This window comes from Serpula lacrymans, assembly GCF_000218685.1.
Source record: "Serpula lacrymans var. lacrymans S7.9 unplaced genomic scaffold SERLAscaffold_1, whole genome shotgun sequence".
In the NCBI taxonomy this organism is placed as follows: Eukaryota; Fungi; Basidiomycota; class Agaricomycetes; order Boletales; family Serpulaceae; genus Serpula; species Serpula lacrymans.
The window spans coordinates 230,622-250,356 of NW_006763290.1; the positions used below are offsets into that span (position 1 = coordinate 230,622).

Below are 19,735 nucleotides of genomic sequence, written 5' to 3' on the forward strand. Positions count from 1 at the left end.
TTGCTTTTCATCCGGTAGTTTCCGCATGGTGGATGTGGGCAAGTTGTTGCGTCGCCACTGGCTACACGTTGGATTGCGCCCTTGCTTTTGTGGTTTCCCTTACTCCCCGTCCGTTGCCTAGCCCCACCATGGGCCCCTTCCTCTCCTTTTTATTCTCACCTGACGGTCGTTTCTGGATCCCCATTCTAATCCACTTGTTTGTCACCTCCACCCTCCTCCTCCTCATCTTATTTGCACCCCCACCATTTCTGATGTCACCACTTCCTATCCGCTTCCGTCGCCGATCCGTTGACTACCACGTGCCACTGCTGATATCAGCAAAGCCCCGGCGGCCGGTCCAAATAGGGCAACAGGTCCATCTTCATGACGTCGATCTGCCATCATATACCATCAAAACATCGGTCGCTCGTCTTGCCTGGTTGGAGCGTGGGTGGGTAATTTTTGAGCTGGAGAAGGTTCATCCCCTTGCGTCGCCCATGTTCATCGCTGTCCCATTCACTTGGGTACACTTATCTTTTGTCCATCGTCTTCGCTACAGCTACACCTACCACACGCTGCCTGGGACTCACTTGTTCCAAATTGGAACTACTCCTCTCCCTCCCTCGTTTGATCAGGTGGTCCAACACAACCAGTCCATTGGTAAGGCCATGGAACTGTCGGATTTGGACTAGGTGGTGGACCGGTGGCTCCAGTTTCTTTTTCTTCAGCAGAACATTCATTTACAGTGCAATTATTTTTGATTTTGAATCATTTTTATGGACACATATTTTTTTAGAATGCCTGACTGACAATAAAGGAACTGTGTTGATACTGATAGTGTTTTGCCTTGCCATTTTTTTACTGCATCTTCCCATGACATCATGATTTTCCTGCTCTCTTTTTGCTATTGGACTTTACTTTATGGCCATACAAACCTGTGACATTACTCACAGCATTCATTGTTCTATCTCTTTCTTTTCCTTTTTTTGACAATCTTATCCTGTACTACCTACGCAGGATTCGTCAGCGTACATTCCTTCCTTCATATTCTTTCTCATTCTTTTTGCACAGCTATACTGTGCATAGCCTACTTTTCTTTTACTATATAAACCCCTGTATTTTACCTTGTAAAAAAAGAACAAGAACTCGAATCCAGACTTCTTCTCTACTCTCAAGTTCACTACTCTGCTACTTGTGATCCAGTGTGGTCACAACACTTCCCACTGCTACCACTGTTAATTGCTGCCATCGTCACTTCCCACTTTTGAAGTCATTGTCATCCCTTTCGATTAGAGTCCTTCTGAGCACTACAGTTTGTGCGTCAGGAGCCTGCTATCACTGGGAACCTTGTCACCTCGTCATCCTCGTCGTTCTCAAACCTACCTTGTGCTACGATTAGCAAGGTAGTGCTCGTCTATACTCGTCACAAAGCCCCTATCCTTCTATAAATTCAACTATCCCTCCTCCTCAAAACCCACACTCATACACCTCTGGGTTTTACTTTGAAGGATCTTTATACGTACCACCCCAGGAACAACCAGACCACTCCACTGTTCTAGGAGGCAAAGCCCATAAACAAGTTCCGTGGAATCTGGGAGGATTGTGTGTTAGTTTGTTTTGTGTGTGGTTTTCTAACAACAGTTCTCATCATCGACACCGCATGGCCAGCTCCACTGTGTGAGAGAGTTGTGTTTAAAATAAGAAGAAAGGCAACGCGGTGCGAGAAAGAGGAGTTTGGACAAAAGGGGAAGTGCCGCGTGGCACCATGTGTGAAAGCTAAAGTACAAGGTTAGAGCGGAGAATGAAAATAACGGAAAGGTCCGAAAATTGTGTTATCGTAACACTAATAGATGCTTTAATCAGGATCGTACCCCATCATGAGGATATAGTTCCTGGACATGCATGACAACACTTATTAATAGTATACTTTCTCACCTGCTGATTAATCTTCAAAGTCGTACAATAATTACCCTTTTTCTTATTGGTTGATTTTCCCCTCAGACCACTTTCCTCTTATTCCTCTTTCGGTCTGAGGGGTAGACGGTTAGCTATAAAAGCCTTACCTATTTGTGTATAGTTCCTTAGCTTTCTATTACTTGAAATATCCGCTTTACTTCTCAACAGAAACCTCTGAGTCTACTCCCATATCCTCTACCTGCTATATTCGCTAGCATCTGTCGATCTCAGACTCATTGTACTTCTTACTCCCTGCAAGCGCAGTCAGAGACGGGTATTGTTTTTGTTATAGTTTATTGTTGCCTCACACTCCAACTATAAGTAGTAGGGGGTTTAGAGGAATACCTCAGTTGTTTCTATAGCCTCTCAGGCAGCGGCTGAGGTATGTTATATTACATTTATTAGAGATCACCTTAAACTGACATCTATCGTAGTTTCTGTTAGGTAAATAATAGAATCATTTCTATAGCCTCTCAGGCAGTGGCTGAGTTTCTCTTAGATTATTTAAAGCCAAGTCACCTAAATCACACTGAGATGGGGAGGATAAATGCTGGTCATGTTTATGCCCATCTCAGATCTTTGGATAAAGTTGACAATGATGATGATGATGAGGTAAACCTGAGGAAGAGATGAAGAGGCTGGTGCTTCCGAAGTACCACAGCTTCTGGAAGGCCTTCTCTAAACATAAATATATTGTACTTCACAAAGGTCAAGCCTTGGAACTATGCTATAGGATACTTTCACACCAGGGGGGACATATAGCTCCCCTCTACCCAAGAAAGAGAGGAGGTTTTGAGTTTTATAAACAAGCAGCTCAGGAAAGGGTACATTAGATCTTCCAAGATTCCTCAAATGGCCCCTGTATTATTCATTCCTAAAAAAATAGTAAAAAGTATATGATAATGGACTATTGTTATATAAATTAACACAGTGTGTTGTCAGTCGTTGTATGAAAAGTCCACTGCAACAACATCCTCGAACTCACGTGTGTTGCACACAGGCTATGGTTAAACTCCCAACTACAGTGGCCTTCGATAAAACGCCAGGCAGCCGCAGTTGAGCAGGGAGATGGTTACAGCTTGAATGCGCAGGCTTCCAGTGGCTGGAGCTACTTCAGCCAGACTGATGGGAACCACGAATTCTATCAGTAGGTTTATAAACAAGAAGGTAATGCACTAACGCCTCTTTTAAGCTTGTCCGTCCCATTAGGAAATACATGTACTGCCCGGGAAGAAGACCATTTTCTTTTGTCAGGTTCAGGACGTGAATAAATGCCTTCAGTGCCTTCAGGTAAAGATGGGACCATATCACGTTTGGCGCTGGTCATTATCGATACTAGAACGTCTTCCTGTGACTGATCACTGTCTTCAGGTTTGACTTTCGTAATGAGAGAAGCCATAAGGGCTTTGCGAATTATTCGTACCAATGGTACGGTAGAGAAACGGATGGATGGAAGTACAAGTTCTTTCCCTAAGAGCATGCGCATGGTGGGTACTCTATACGAACGAGGGAGGCGAAAACGTGATGTAGATGAAGGATATTTATATGTGTTCGAGGTCGAGCTCTGACTGATGTCCGACATATTCTGAGGGTCATCCTCAGAGATATCCCTTGCCAGACGTCTAGGTTCTCCGAGTCGCATTAGAAAAGCAACTGTTTGCGGGCCAATCGAGGGCTGTGCTTTACGAGACCCCGGACTATTCATCGCACCTTCAGTCCCCATCTTCAGGATCACTTTGGTCCAATATTGCTCGTTCTCCGGATACTTCCGACCTAATTCGGTTTTCATGCGTTCCAAGAAATGTTTTAGTACTAGGAAATATGTTTCTATGTTTGGGCGATAGCCTAGCATATCCATGGAGTTCAACACGATAATGGCCCCGGCGTAATCTCTGATATCCAAAAATGTCCGGAGAGAGAACTGAAGGATGGAAGGTGATATGATATCCGACGATTTGGATATACGCCCACTGGTTTGCTTGATATGGCACTTGAGCATATCATGGTACAGTTGTCGAACTGGAACCATATTGGACGGAGGCTTAAGCCTCCTGGAGCGAGAGGCACGTTGTAAACTGACGCACTTCGTGGCTCTAACCAACGTCTTGTATGTTATATCGTTAGGCGTCGGATACATCGAAGGCTTCTCTATCAAGATGCGGTAAACGGCAAATGCTGCTGCGTAGTGCTTGCGAATGCAGTGTGCGGTGATGAGTGCGTTGAAAACGTGGATATCGGGCACTACGCCTTCTATTTTCATCCGATCCAAGATTGTCTCGAATGCGGCAGTGTTATATGGATCGAGGTCTTTAGCTGCGTTCAAGAACGCAGCATATGGGGCGGCTGTAGGTTGCTTGCCATCTACGCTGCATCTTTCCTCGAACTTCTCCAGCCACTCCTGAGCGGTATCCATGCGCCCTTCGTGCACATTTGCGGTAACCAAATCGCCAACCACATCAGCTGGAAGATTGACGGTTAACCCACGAGCATCAAAGTAGGCTCTGGCTAGAGCGTCCACTTCGTCTATGGGTGCCTTCTTATCGTTGGAAGCAAAGTCGATGAGTTCCATGAAATCAGGAATTTCAACAGAATTATCTCTAAAAATTTGCATGAGCGAGGCTATGAGTGTCTCTTTGTCCGTCGCTGTTGACATCATAGAGATGACCGTCATCTTGATACGAATGGAATTAGGAGGAATAAAGCCCTCATGGATCATTCGGTCATATATAACACTCGCGGGTTGAAAGAGGCGACGACGAAGAAGGAAGTCGATGATGCGGTGGAACGCAAGATGGCGAGATGAATTGTAGAATTGGGCTCTGTTTTCCAAATTCCTTAATATGTAATTCTCCACGTCATGGTCCTCCTTGGAACTGAGAAGTTTGCGGGTACGAATGAGCAGTCCATTGATCTTTGCGATTTCGTTACGACTATGTTTGAAGACCGAACGCCTTGAAACGCTGCCTGCGTTAGGACCGGATGGAGAAATAGTAGTTTGTAGTCGTCTAGGAAGACATGGGAGAGAGCGAGTCTTTATTACTGATAATACAAGTTGCTGTATAGGCCTGCAGGATTCAAACATGTATATACATGCGAAACGTCAGATTAGCCTTGTGTTCCACAGCTTTTTATTTTTGGTCGTGGAGTAAGGACAAATAGGACGACCAAATATAGACATGCATTCTTGATTTGGCAGTAGTCACAGTGTGGTCACTGCGAAAGAAACTCAGATTATGTCAAAAACTAGATCATTTGAAAATCTCAGTCAGATTTCGAGTGAATGTTCGGTGCTAGAATGCATTTTATCATAGCGCTGCTGCACTTTGAATAAAAACAAGTATATTCAAACACAAGTTTGGCGAATAGGGGCTGTAACGTCACGTGTGGGGTGTGACTGCACGCGTTTGTTTCATGGCGAAACATATCTCATCTCCTCCCTTCCTCTAGTCATCATGGTCAGTGCAACCGTCCCTCAGCCAGACCACGACGAGTACCAATACTTAAATCTTGTCCGACGCGTAATTGACTCTGGAGAATCGCGTCCAGATCGCACAGGAACAGGCACTTGTTCCATCTTCGCACCACCCTCTCTCCGTTTCTCCCTCGCAGACGCGACACTTCCACTTCTTACCACAAAACGAACATTTCTTCGCGGAATAGTCGAGGAACTACTATGGTTTGTACGTGGTGCAACGGATGCAAAGCTGTTATCACAGAAGGGAATCAAGATCTGGGACGGCAATGGTTCCAAGGAGTTCTTGGAGAAGAGAGGGCTAGGATATCGACAGGAGGGCGACTTGGGTCCTGTGTACGGATTCCAATGGCGGCATTTCGGTGCCAAATACGTTGACTGTGACACGGACTATACTGGAAGAGGAATCGACCAGTTGAAGGAATGTATCAGGAAGATCAAGGAAGATCCTACTGATCGGCGGATAATTCTCAGCGCATGGAACCCTGCAGGTAACGATACCCTTACCCCCCTTACCCTGCCATATATATATATTCACGATGTCACGTAGATATACCCTTGATGGCTCTGCCACCTTGCCATATGATGTGCCAGTTCTATGTCCACCTCCCGTCTTCATCCTCTGCGAAACCCAGGCTTTCTTGTCTGATGTATCAGCGTTCTGCGGACCTTGGACTTGGGATACCTTTTAACATTGCCTCATATGCGCTGCTCACGCACATGGTGGCTCACGTAACTGGTACAGAACCGCACGAGCTGATCATTCAGCTCGGAGATGCTCACGTTTACAAGGACCACGTTCAAGCGCTCGAAATACAGCTTACCAGAGAACCAAAACCGTTTCCAAAACTACGTTGGCGAAGAAATGTAGAAGACATTGACAAATTCGACTCTGAAGATATTGTTGTCGAGGGATATGAGCCGCACCCGAGCATCGCGATGAAGATGAGCGTATAATTGCGAAAAACATATGATATCTATTACTGGCTAATTTAAAAGGTATGTGTCTCCCAGGTAGTGCCAGCGAAACACGCTAATTTGATACAAAAGTGTAAAAATGGAAATCTGCGCATAGCCTATCGACAGCGAATTAGAGGGTATAGTAGTTAGATGAAAGAGGAAGTCATTATGTACTACTGTAATTGATTGCAGGGTTTGCTGCTTTGTATCCATTATGCTCTCCTTTTCCGAGGAGGGCTGCCAGTATCAGTCATCCCGCTCGTATCCCTTCCTCTTTTACTCCTTGGTTTCTTGGTTCCGCGCTCGGGAGAAGTGGGATGGAAGTTCGGAGGCACAGTGGTAAATTCGTTATTGGAAAACGGTGTCACGCCAATCTGACTGAGACTAACATTACGGGAAAGTGCGCGTGGTGTAGACGGTGCCTCCGTAGCTGGTGGTGTGAGTGTTGCGGTTGGAGCATCTTGAGCAGGTCGTAAAGGCGACTGAGGAACATGATCCGGTAACGTCATTAAGATTTCACGATACGCCGCTTGAACAATGCCAACGAAACGTTCTTCTTTCGTATATATTCGCAGAAGGACCTCGGCGAAAGAAGATGGCATAAGAAGAGATATGTCACCAGGCTCAGCTGGCCGGCAAACTATTTCATATAGAGTTTAAATGCGATGTCAAACATAAAAGGAGGTCTCATGCGTACTATTGGGGTTGCGCTTGGAGTAGAACCTGACGAAATCGAGAGGGTTCCTCTCCTGCATGCCATAGTGCATAGGGCTAAGATTGACGATAATGTCTTCAGGAGTAAGTTCTTCCAGATCTAGTTTATCAGCACCCGGGGGAGGTGAGAAATGGGCTGCCTCTACGATGCGTTCGGGGGTGATATATTCTTGACACCGATTCCTGAACTCCCAAGAAAACACCTTGAAGTCCACCAGCTTGTATAGGTCTCTAGTACGGATGCGTTCGATGATATCACGGGATGGTTGAAGTTCCTGGAGTAAAGATGTATAAACGACCATTGGAGAGGTAGGAAGGAGCACCAATCGACTTACCTCGTCGGTGGTCATTTCGATACGAGACAGAATATCGTCTGTCAAAAATACGTATCTGTCTGGCTTGTCAATTTGCTCCGCGAATTTCATGATTGGTTCTGCAGCAAGAAGAGCATCGATGACCATATATTCAATGGCTTTAGCTGTTATTCATGTAAATTAGCTTATAACCTGCCCTGGACGATTATGCATACCAGTTTTGTGATTGTAGATACGCTTGTGAAGACTGAAGCGGGTATAACAGAGCTCATAGATCTGTTCTGCATCTTTTATACCATAGCATATTTGGTTGTTGATCACGCGTGCTGAGTGTATGAGTCTGGGAAATGGTCAAGGTCAGAAAAATACCAACGTAAGTGTCAGTTACCTAGTAAGAGACAGATTCCCCTTCTCTCCAATCGCATGGCAATCACGAGCGATGTAATCAAATCTATGACGTGAAAGCGTTAAAAAACTGATCATATACAACGCATATATAGACATACTTGTCAACGTCGATCCCATTACGCTTGTTGGCTACAATTTCGAATAAAAATGGAAAGTCTTTGCCCTCCCTGGTGGTGCTAGTGAGCAGGAGATGATAAAAAGTATGCTTAGACGTACTCGCAGCGCGTTGTATCACCAGCAATGAGTGCTTTGATGAAAGTCGCCTCTTTGGGAGTGATCTTCAGACGGTATTCCTTGATCATGTGGTCGAACATGAGTTCGGAGGCATCTTCGTGTTTCCAACGTTTTCCATTCCTAAATAGTGACACATATGATAAAGATAGATATATAAGGTAAGACGACACATACTCACAATGCTTTTGGAATGAACAATCCATCCCACACATGACTCCATGGGCCATGTCCCAGATCGTGACACAATCCAGCTAACTCTATGCACTTGATGTGGTGGTCGTTAATGCCAAGGCTGGGTTGAGACGATTTGATATGCTCAACCATCCTTCGAGCAAGATGTCCGACACCTATTTACGTAACATACATGCTGTCAGCGTGAGGAAGGAAAGAATGGTTGGATATACGTACCCAGGCAGTGTTCAAAACGATTGTGAGATGCACCCGGCCAGACGTAGTACGATACTCCAAGCTGCTTGATGAGTCTGAGCCTTTGAAAATGTTTCCTGTTGAAAATATGTGAGCTACGTCGTATCAGGCTCATGGATCACAGTATACAGGCTATGCGGCGTGTTGTTATACGAGTTCGATAAAAATCCACGTACGTATCGATAACATCGCACACAAGAGGGCTGAAAGATACTGCATAAAGAGCGATCATTAGATATTGCATTGCCGACCGAGGCGTGCTCACTGTAATCGTGGATAGGGTCCTTGAAGCGTCTTGTCGCAGCTAAACTTGAAGCTTCAGGTTGAGATTGAGTGCTTGGTGCGTCTACTTCTTCATCTTCCATGATTGACAACATGGTGTTTAACACAAATGAGATATTGAAAGACTCAATATGCAGGATGGTGATGGAACGAGGAACCGACGTGTGGTACCGAAATGGTCGCTGACAGGATACTTATATTATAGGCGCTTGTTAGGATTTTTCATGCACGCCTCTTATATTGACCACGTGATTAAAATCACAGCATGAATACGTTAACTTCGTAGTAAGCAAAGTAGTAAGAGCTGTAGTAGTAAGCCATGGTCTTTGGTAGACGTTATCATGACAGATAATACGATAAATGTGTAAGATGTATTAATATTGAATTCTAGAGTAACAGATCTGTATATCATCTGGACACTTGAGGACTAGGATCAGGATCAGCCCCGGCCGGACTGGGATCGTACACGGGGATGCATACTGCTGCCCGCCTTAATCAGCCATATGTACAAGAATGAACAAGCATTACTCACCATCGACGACGCCGTGATTAGGCGGCATGCCATTAGATTCGCCTTTGGACTGTATATTCGGGTGGACATCCACGTCAGGGGGACGACCCAAACACCCAACTAACTGCTCCTCTCCCGATTCTCTCTGCCGTGGTGAGCGTTGATCGTTATTGGCAGAAGTTGAAGTCGCTGACTGCATTGTTCTTGGATTCATGGGATGTCCCATCGCTTCCTCCAAATGACCCGCCTTGCCAGGAGGCCTTCCTTCTACTCTTCTCACAAATTCACCCCAAACGGCCCTTTCGTCTGTTCCCATAGCCTCGTACAGGTTTTTTATAGGGATATCCGCGCGTCTCCACACACCCCGATGGCGACACACCGTTGACTTGACGTACCTACAGCCAAAAACGCGCTCGAAAGCAGCCTTCTGAGTGACTGTGGGCGTCTGTGAAATCAGACTATCCATCTGGCGGAAGCCAACAGCAACCTCAGACACAGAATAGTCGTTTGGCCAACGCTTCAGGGGTGGATGTGGGTGATATGGGATAGAGGTCGAGTTATTGGCTGAAAGTGAGAAATGAGCGGGGAGGGAACCCGGTTCACCAGGCGGCAGCCCCTTCCCTGGTGAAATCAACGAGTTATGGTAATAAGCTGTGGAATTAGCCGGCGACTCAACCTTCGGCGAGCGGCTCGAGCTTGAAGAAGCAACAGGTTGAGACAAGTCTTGAGGATACCCTGAGTTTGGAAGCATGCTGATATGATTCATATTGGCAAGATAAGAAGGTTGGGTGAGATAACCTTCGGTGATGCACATCTTGTGGGGAGGAGCTGTCTCTGGTATATCCTCTGCAGGCCTTTTGAGGGGATTCGAAGGGCTCGAAGCTGATGATGTTCCCAGGGGGGATCCCTGGGTGGATCTTGATTGCATGGCTACTTCGTCCTTTAAGCCTGGACATTCGTCTTCTGCAAATCCGTTCATCAAGCTCTTCCTGATCTTGTAGAGGAGCCTCTGGTCTCTGTCTATAACTCGTACGGTCGTCATCAAATGTTGCTCCCAATGGGAGGTCTGACTGTTGAACGTATCGATATATGAATGGGGCGAGAGTTCCAAGTCCGATACAAGAGAAGGGTAGTGGGAGAGTTGAAACAAGGGAAAAGTAGAAACATCATGGTTCAAACGGATAGGGTCACAATGAGCCTGTAACCAAAATTGGGATGACATAACAGGACATCATTTACTGTCGATCAACTAACCTTGTACCAGATAATGAGCGTTACAGAACGTTTCAACGATTGCTCCATCTGGCTCTGTACCTCTTTGTTCAAAGGGTGGATGGCACACTCCTGCGACAAGACTTTTGCTTGTTCATGCTGTGTCGCCTCGAAGTTAGGTATCTCGTTTGTCTTGGTGACCGAGATCGGGGCGGAACTGTACATTCGGCGGGTTGGCAATGCCTCTGCGATGTCTTACCTTGAGCACAGGTAGTATCCTCGCAAGATCTTTTCCAATACATGGTATATGAGATAGATCCATTGTAACCCGATAAGCTCGAGACACAACTGACGCCAAAATGCAGTGACTCACGATTTCCCCTAGCAGAGCCTCTGGAGGTCCCTGCCCTTTTCTTGATGGACGGACGACAGAGACAAACGAGGTCCATACCCTGCATTTTTACTCCGATTGAAACGCCGCGGCGGTCTCGTGGTCTACGCTATCTCATGCTGCGTCCTTAGTGTCTTCCTTTTGAGTCTCATGAGGGATATCCCTCCTCGCCAAGTTGTAGATTAGAACGCAACGAGAGATAAAATAAGGCTTTCCAATGTATATACACAGCACCGAAGTGTAAGCCACAACCAAGAAAAATTGTGTCCCAGATTCTTTGCCTATCAATCCATATCACTACTCTACTTGTCGAACGAGAAGTGGCACCCGGCATCCCTGTTCCCCAGCGACTCTCGGACGGGGTGACAGACCCTTGGCGCGCTCAATTTTTGTATCAGGTCCGTCACGTAGCTCAAATGCAAAGCTTCTTATAAGCACGGACAAAACAGCCTGATGGCACGTCGAGGAAACCGTCAGCCAAGCCGAATAGGACTTCAAGAAATAAAGAAATCTCACCTTGAATTCTGTTAATGCGAATCCCTTCCCAAGACATGTCCGTGGTCCATCTGCGAACGTGAGCAAATGACGATGACCTTGAAGATCCTTTGCCTTGCCCGATATCCCGCCATCATCGAGCCACCGGTCAGGATTGAACTCTTTCGCGTCGGGGCCCCAGAAATCAACCGAACGATTGACGCATCGAATAGGAATCGTGAGAATTGTACCTTTGGCAATAGTAAGATGGTCGACAACTTCGCCAGAGGCAGTTTGAACAGGAACGCTGAGTGGGATCACGTCATCTTCAGCTACCTATAAGCCTCGTTAGTAAGTCAACGTCAACAGGCCTTTTGCCGGTGTGAACATACAAGGCGTGTCGACTGGGAAATTGGAGGATGAAGACGAAGCGTTTCGTGCACTACCCCATCCAGGTAGGGCAGTCCGTTATTTAGTTGTTCCCAGTTCGGGTCGTCCGTAGAAAACTGTTGTAGTTCTTCTCTCAGCCGCCTTTGCGCTTCTTTATTATACGATAATTCAATCAGAGCCCACTGAAAACACTCATTCAGGGTATGTATGACATTGATCCCAACACACTGCTCACCGTCAAACTGACTTGATAGATAATCATATTTAGACAGGAATAGTCAAATAAATTGAGAGTGGACGTACTCGAAGTAGTTTCATAGCCAGCAATAAGTAAAAGCTTCATCTATAAAAGGTCCATTCTTCAGCACTGAAAGTGTGGCTCAAACCAGGCAGTTTACCTGAGCCATGACCTCTTCTGGAGTTACGTGTAAAGCGGAATTTTCATCCTCGGATTTAACTGCGTCAAATCATGTCAATGATACCTCTGAATGAGCGTAAAAAGTACGGCGCACTCAGCAATCCGATGATCGATTTGTCTTGGTCGCTTTCACTGGCACCGCCCTGCATATCTTGCCGAGAATGCTCCAAGAGTACTTTTGATATCTCGCCTATGGCACGATTGAGCTTGCGCACGATCATGCCGCGCGAGTTGGGCAGCTTGATTAACCAAGGGAACATAGGAGCGAGCAAGAAAAAGAAAGTGGACAAGGTTGACGGTTTGGCGGAGTTTAGTTCCTCGAAAGCGTCAACAACGGCAGAACGCTTTCCCTCCAAAGATCCAAAGTCATGTGAAAACCCTGCGATCCCAATGGTGTCAATCCTTCAAGTGGTTTGAAACGGTTGTCACGTGTAAATATGAGGGAGCATCGTGACCCACGAAATATTGTTCATCCTTAAGCAAATCTTCGCTTTCAGTCATGAAGTCATAGAATACAACTATGTCACTCACCAGTTTTGTACGTCAATCACTGTGCTACCACCTGGATTTGACTCTAATATAGCGTCCCATGCAGTTTTGGCCTAAATAAATTGCCGTGGTCAAAGGTGAGAGTTATGTTACTGACAGCGTAAATACCTTGTATGCCGAGTCAAAAAAAACTGATGTAAGCTTTCGAATAGCAGTATTGCTAAACCCGAGTGTTAAGGACTTTCGTTGTCTAAATCAAGTCATAAGCTTTAGAACCTGTACATTTCTCTTTCAAAAAGGACAGGACACATACCTTTTATGGCTTTCGCCATGAGACCACAACAGACCTTTGCCAGCCTTCAGGTGATAATAAGTTGTCAGTTTAATGACGACATTCCAATCATATAAATCTTACTAGTATTTCAATCGCAATTCTGCTGACGGGCGTGAGGATATAAACGGACGTCTCCCTCGGATAATAATGCGATATCGCTTTAGGATCACACAGGACTATGCGTGACTTCCCCAATGTTGAGGGAACCCTGTAGGCCACACCATACTCCTCAGCCCAGTCCTCATAGATTTGTCCAGAATCTGGTGATTTGTCCAATACCCGTCCATTACCAAAAACTAAACTTTCATTTGGAGGTCCCCTCAATCGTGTGGTCGTGACTCCTTGCGCTCGAGTTGCCTTGATGAACCTGAATAGAGCCCACACAGTCAAGGAGACGACGGTAACATCGAGTGTGCGGATAGAACGAAGCTCGAGGGCGCCAATGCTGACGCTGACACGATTTAGGACGTTGTCCATATTGTTGTAATTTTCCCGTATGAATGTGTAGGTCCTAGACCTTCATATACTCATATACTGTCGCAAGGGGGGCTATATTTTGATTTGCCTGTTCTGAGTAGTCTCCTCTAAAAAGATCTTCCTTCTGAAGGTCTGCCGCTGATGGCGAGCTTTAACCGGTGTTGAGGCCCAGTAAGAAACGACGAAATTTATATCAAACGATATCAATATTCGACGTCATTCGATAGAAATTTTAAAACTACCGTTATCCTGGATTTTTTTCGAAGCTGACTTACTTAGTAACTTAGGGCCCGTTCTGGATCGTGCTTTCTTGCAAACTACATGGCGCGAAACTGGTGCATCAGGTAATTGCTAGGGACACTGTGGGCATTGGCTTATTTAAGCTCAGCTTATATCCTGAAAATATGGGAGTTCTGGGTTCTGATTGGCTAGAAAAAGCTAAAATTGAATGTTTTCAGGATATAAGCTGGGATTAAATAAGCCAATGCCCGCAGTGGGAGGGAGTTAGTATTATTAATAGGTTATCACGTGAACATAAATTTCAAACCCAGCATAACTTTATTCCTCACACTCTCTCCTGGCTTAAAAAAAAATAGGACAAAGGAACCCCTCAATGAACACTGTGGGGTCATAAAATTTGAGAGAAAGTGAGATAAATTTACAAAGGACTGCTGCTACTTAAAGGGAGGGACTAGGGGCTTGTAAGGGAACTCTGTTTTTCCCGAATTTTGTTTTTTTGTTTTTTTCAGCCACAATCTGCTGGAATGCTGTCGGAGAGATGGATAGGTATCCATCCCATGAGCTATGAATGGGTAGGTATCATACTTCCATCAATATCATCTGTGAATTTCTGGCCTTGCTCTCCATTACCTGTATATATGGTGCAAATGGTGTGAGGTGGAGTTGTCAGCATGGTCCCAGGCAATGTGGAGTTGTAATGCTATAGCAAGTACAGCCATAGTGATGGCAGGTTGCGAGTTGCGCAAGAAGCAAGTCATTATCCAGTAAAGTTTTGAATAGAAGTTTGGGGCGGGAGGTGGATGTTACGATACACAATTTTCGGACCTTGATTTTTCATTCTCCTCTTTAAAATTTATACTGTAGTTTTCACACATTGTGCCATGCGGCACTTTCCATTTTGTTCAAACTCCACCTTCTCGCGCTACACTACCATTATTCTTATTTTAGCTACAAGTCTCTCACGCAGTAGAGCTGGTCACATAGGCTGTGCCCTCTGACATCATCAGCCTCTGCTTTATCAACTGTATAGCACAACATGTACAAACAACCTGTAGTAGTATATATACCTCAATAGATCCAGGAGACTCTTCAGCAAGTCCTCCTGTTGTTTACCCACAACTAACTCGGTCCTACCTAAGGGGTAACCACTCCCTCATCACTACCTTTATAGTTTGTTCTAGTTGTGCACCAGAGTAACTAACTCTTAGTTGTTACAGCTGCCTTCCTTCTTATTTTAGCTATAAGTATCTCACGCAGTGGAGCTGGTCACACGGGCTGTGCCCATGACATCATCAGCCACTGCCTTCATCAACTGTATAGTACATATGTACAAATAAACCTATAGTAGTATATATACCCCAATAGATCAAGGAGACTCCTCAGTGAGTCCTCCTGTTGTATCCTCACAACTGACTTGTTGAAGCCTAAAGGGTAACCACTCCCTCATCATCCTCTCTATAGCTTGTCTGAGTTGTGCGCCAGAGTAACAAACTCTTGGTTGTTACATTAGGACTTGCTCTTACTACTCTCTCGCACGTTGTGCAAACCCGGTCCCCAGGGTGAAGGGGTTATCGCTTAGGGATATCCCATATAGCAGAAGGGTGCGCTCCTAGCGACGGCCCCATAGTGCTCTGGGAGAAAGGACAATTATTTTTTTGATACACGGCCCCCAGTGTTAAGGGGAGTACTTTAGCTCAGCAATAGTGTGGAACTATTGTTGATTAGAATTTACATACAAATCTTCTCTTTCTCTTTCCTCTGACCAGGCCAGGCACTTGCCTCCGCCAGTCTGGAGAAGGGTTGACAGCTTAACAAGCGGACCACCCCCTAACAACCATTTGGACCAGGGTTTATTACATTTACCTTTTATATACATTTTCAAATACTATAATGTGGGTAGAGATTGAGATCCAATACTCAGCTGGGAAGAGGTAGAGCCGCAGATAGCAAGTGGGGACCACCAGTTATGTTTTTTTACATTACCAAAGAGAACAAGTTGACATGTCGTCGCAAACTCCTGACGTCAACACTCTGTTGCACAACATGCATGCACAGATTTTGGCGTTAACTATGCAACTTGCCAAGCTCCAGGCAAACCCCCCTGCAGCAGCCCCCTCGGTTGAGAAGAAATTCAACAAGAAAGTCGAAGTCGTCGCTGACCCTGGCGCCTTCGAAGGAGATAAAGCGTGATTTGCTAAATGGTGGATCAAACTCCAAATTTGGGTCAAGGCAAACTGGGATGTGTTTGCTGACTTTGAGGTAGCAACTGCAATACTATCTCGACTAAAAGGACCTGTGGTGGGTTAATACGCCCAAGTCAGACTTCAGGAGTGCTACACCGTGCATCAGGAAAAACCATTTTGCTATATAGCCAAGCATGTTTCTATGGCTTCTATGACAACTATAGCATTACTATAATAATCAAGTTTTTTCTATAATAAATAGCATAGCTGCTATGGTAGCTATAATAGCTTGTTTCTATCTTTGTGAATATCATTCTGATTATGATGGAAACACCATTATTACTCACTAAGTGGTTTGGCATGTGTGTTAGCCTGGTTATTTATGTAATGGAAGTCTATTACATATGTCCCAAATATTATCTATACATTTCAGCAACCAGGCATTGCTATGATAGATGCTATATGGGCTATAGCAGCTATAGAAGCTATAATAGCTTGTTAATTTCTATGAGACATTTTTCTGGTGCTGATGAGAATGCCCCTATTATTCATACAATGGTTTGGTATGCAGGTAATTTAGCCTAATGGTTTTATTAAAAAAATCTATCACAAATATCCAAAATATTCAATTGTACTGGTACTAGAGAACACTATTGATATTGCATCAAAGTTGAAGTGTCTTGCTTGACGCACAAGGATGAATTTAAGCGGAGTTTGAATATGTGGCACCAAAGCAAATTTTCCAGCAGTTGACCTTGAACACTATAATTGAGTGTGTGAAAATGGACAGTGACACTGTCCATTTTCACACGCTTCTCAGGATTAGATTAAATTTGAGTGCCACATTTTTTTCAGAGTCAGCTCTTGATACATACGTGGCACTGGTGTGATGTTACATGTCACATCACCATGGTACACCATTGTGCTTCAAAGTCCTGCACATCCTTTTAAGTTGCAATAACATTGAGCTTATAGCATACTTGTTAAATATGCTGTTAGCTCTAGGTATAGTTTTTTTCTAATAACTATCTTATAAGGTACTGAAATTAGCTCTGCTCTATTCACAATGGCCACTGGCACCAGTGCTATATCAATACCCAACATATCCCACCACCACACCATCAGCTGGTAGTAGTAGCATACACTATTGCTTCAATTATCACTAAGGTATGTTACAACTACTCCAAAGTGTGTTTGACCACCTTATCTTTTTCTGAATAGGTGTGAATAGGTTAACAAGCCAAAGTACATTCCTCCATTTATATCTATATGTATACTTATAATCACTTACCAGATGCTTGCACTATCCATCAAGGCTTGACAAACTATAAAGAAAACTTATCAAGTTATTCATGAAATTCTGTGAGTATTGTCAAAGTGTATTTATACAATAATATTAAATGTCGTCCATAGTGAACAGTATGAGTATCTTAAGACCAAACAGGAAGTTGAGAGGATTTTCTAGTTTGTGGGGGCTCACTTCATTACAGTAGTTTACTCTATGCATGTCATACAATAGTATTAGGAATAAATTCTGACAGTTTGCTATATGCTATAACAAAAGTAAATTTAGTATAATTGATTTGAAACAAGAATCCAGAATTATGATATCTCTTATACTCTATAAAAGCAGCCATAGTAAAGGCAACAATGTATATCACAAATGTGCTACTATAGCAAGCATAGCAAACGGCTCAAAATAGTGCTGCTATATAGAGCTATATAATAGGGACTTGTCTAGGCGTACTATAGCTACTATTTTCCCTATATAGCACTATGGTGGCTATGATAGCTATAAAAGGCAACTGGGTTTTTCCTGATGTGGGTGTGTGGCCTACTTGGGACAATCTCAAAGTTGAGGTCAAAAAATATTTTAAACCGCAAGCTGAGCGTGACTGGGCGTGTCAGCAAATCCGTACCTTCAAGCAAGGAAATATGAGGACAGATGACTTCGTAACCCAGTTCCTGGCCCTCTCTATCTAAGGGGGTCTAGGACATGAACATGCAGTAGAGCTGCTGGAACGCAATGTAAACCCTCACATTGATTGCAGAACAGCTCTACCTACAGGATATGAGGAGCGATAACCTCTCTCAAGCAGCAGAGGAGGTTCAAAAAATAGGTAGGGCCATAGAGCTCTACAAAATGCATCAAGGTGGCAGGTGATCACCAAAAACAACTATTCCCAGAGAAGCCCTGGGTCATCAAACAAAAAATCAAATCACTCTCACGGGTTCCAACCAGGGCGGGGAACCCCAATGGATATCGGCACGGTCCAGGGCGGACAGATGCACAGATTCACCTGCTACAACTGTGGCGAGGAGGGGCACATATCCCAAAAGTGTACAAATGGAGCGCGGGCCGCTCAACAAAAAAATAACCAAGGGCACCAGGTGCGCCAATTAGAAGCGGAGAAACCGGATGATTGGCTCAATACTCTGGCCGGTCGTTTGTACGACAAAATCTGGGCCTTTTTTTATGACCAACAGGTTGCTGAAATGAAGACTCAGGGAAAAGAGTTCAGAGCTTAGGTCACTTGGGTGCCTTTGCTCCTATGGACAATGAAGTAAACCACAATAAAGTGGCCCCTGCTCCGGGGTGTTGCATGAGCAATAAAGGAAAGACGGGGGTGGCTCGCCAATTTGTAAATAGATTTTTTAATTTGTTATCAGAAGTATGTACTTGTAGGCGAAGCTGTGACTGTGAATTTTTCATGGACACTCCTGATGATATAGCAGCTTTGAGCGCTGATTCAGGATGTCAAAAAGATGAAGGAGTTAATGATAAAAATACCACCGCTGTATCAGCGTCTCCTTTGGAGCATTGTAGAGTTGACTTAGACGCTGGCACAATAATCCCTTTATTTCCCAACATATCAATCCAGTTCTACAACAAACCATGCATTAATATGCAACAGTCCGCAGAGTCCATGTTTGCGGATACATAGAGTCCGCATTTGCGGACATATAGGGTCCGCACTTTTCGGATTTCGGACCCGTTGGATGAGGAGCTAACTCAACACTCCACGCACGTGCAAGACTCCACATAGACTCCAGAGCATTACGACTGTTCACGGATCAACTACCCCTTTCCTTTTATGGAATATAGGAGTTGTCCCTCATGGTATGGAACTGTCTGGACGTCGAACTAGCAGGATATGACCCGCTTTTTCTTACATTTTTATATGGACACTTTCTAATGTTTATCCTTCATTTTTCCCATTGGTTCTCATATGTTTTACGCTATTTTTGCTATTTCCTTTTTGGTACTGCTATAAAACTGTACTTCCAAAAGAAAAGAAATCTATCTTTTTGGTCCCCCATACTTAGAATTTGTCTAAATAAGTTGCCATAGTCGCTTCAGAATCATTGTAGATGTCCCACAGCCATATTTACCAAGATTTCCAACAAAGCGCTGAGCTTGTTGTGATGCTCTGCTTGTATAGACCCAAAACGTGGACTCTCAGGAGTCATTCTAGTGTTGTATTCTCCACTCTATATTCATCCTCAGCTCATATTATCACTCCCACATTCATATTATTGCCTTTCCAGCAAGGTCACAACTTGCTGGCATCAGGAAAAACACTTTGGCTATATAGGCTCTTATAGTACTATAATTGCAAAAATAGCTGTCATAGTGATCATAGCTGTAAGAGAAACCCTATTTAGGCACAATGTGCTCTTATAGTGATCTCATAGTTGGCTATAGTTCTGAATTATAGCACTTATAGCACTTATAGCACACACATAGTAATGCTAATACTATAATGGCATTTGGAGTAGCCATAGCACTTATTTCAATTAGAACATCCATAGTACCTATAGCACTCATAGCATGTATTGCATTCAATTACCAAATAATGAAATGAAAACA

At 44.3% G+C, this 19,735-nt stretch overlaps 6 protein-coding genes across 6 annotated transcripts; 2 read left to right on the forward strand and 4 right to left on the reverse strand.

Moving 5' to 3' along the window:
• Window positions 1-2,772: 2,772 nt before the first annotated feature.
• On the reverse strand, window positions 2,773-4,530 carry SERLADRAFT_454479 (uncharacterized protein; the record flags this gene model as incomplete). Its single annotated transcript, XM_007311987.1, has 2 exons — window positions 2,773-3,057; window positions 3,116-4,530. The coding sequence occupies 2 exons, from the start codon at window positions 4,502-4,504 to the stop codon at window positions 3,049-3,051; spliced, it is 1,398 nt and encodes a 465-aa protein (XP_007312049.1).
• An 857-nt stretch (window positions 4,531-5,387) lies between these two features.
• SERLADRAFT_444278 (uncharacterized protein) lies at window positions 5,388-6,364 on the forward strand (the record flags this gene model as incomplete). Its single annotated transcript, XM_007311988.1, has 2 exons — window positions 5,388-5,898; window positions 5,958-6,364. 2 exons carry the CDS (start codon window positions 5,388-5,390, stop codon window positions 6,362-6,364), a joined length of 918 nt encoding a protein of 305 aa, XP_007312050.1.
• On the reverse strand, window positions 6,344-8,578 carry SERLADRAFT_358952 (uncharacterized protein; the record flags this gene model as incomplete). Its single annotated transcript, XM_007311989.1, has 9 exons — window positions 6,344-7,007; window positions 7,065-7,356; window positions 7,417-7,559; window positions 7,611-7,735; window positions 7,784-7,846; window positions 7,902-7,970; window positions 8,020-8,157; window positions 8,216-8,384; window positions 8,446-8,578. The coding sequence occupies 9 exons, from the start codon at window positions 8,576-8,578 to the stop codon at window positions 6,580-6,582; spliced, it is 1,560 nt and encodes a 519-aa protein (XP_007312051.1).
• Window positions 8,579-8,997: 419 nt separating this feature from the next.
• SERLADRAFT_454483 (uncharacterized protein) lies at window positions 8,998-10,898 on the reverse strand (the record flags this gene model as incomplete). The annotated part of the gene is made up of 4 exons (XM_007311990.1): window positions 8,998-9,227; window positions 9,278-10,454; window positions 10,511-10,756; window positions 10,842-10,898. The coding sequence occupies 3 exons, from the start codon at window positions 10,691-10,693 to the stop codon at window positions 9,154-9,156; spliced, it is 1,434 nt and encodes a 477-aa protein (XP_007312052.1).
• A 258-nt stretch (window positions 10,899-11,156) lies between these two features.
• On the reverse strand, window positions 11,157-13,441 carry SERLADRAFT_454489 (uncharacterized protein; the record flags this gene model as incomplete). Its single annotated transcript, XM_007311991.1, has 10 exons — window positions 11,157-11,309; window positions 11,376-11,669; window positions 11,726-11,905; window positions 11,959-12,066; window positions 12,122-12,180; window positions 12,236-12,543; window positions 12,673-12,743; window positions 12,799-12,880; window positions 12,944-12,987; window positions 13,046-13,441. The coding sequence occupies 10 exons, from the start codon at window positions 13,439-13,441 to the stop codon at window positions 11,157-11,159; spliced, it is 1,695 nt and encodes a 564-aa protein (XP_007312053.1).
• Window positions 13,442-15,682: 2,241 nt separating this feature from the next.
• SERLADRAFT_431640 (uncharacterized protein) lies at window positions 15,683-18,393 on the forward strand (the record flags this gene model as incomplete). The annotated part of the gene is made up of 2 exons (XM_007311992.1): window positions 15,683-15,867; window positions 18,018-18,393. 2 exons carry the CDS (start codon window positions 15,683-15,685, stop codon window positions 18,391-18,393), a joined length of 561 nt encoding a protein of 186 aa, XP_007312054.1.
• Between the last annotated feature and the right edge of the window lie 1,342 nt (window positions 18,394-19,735).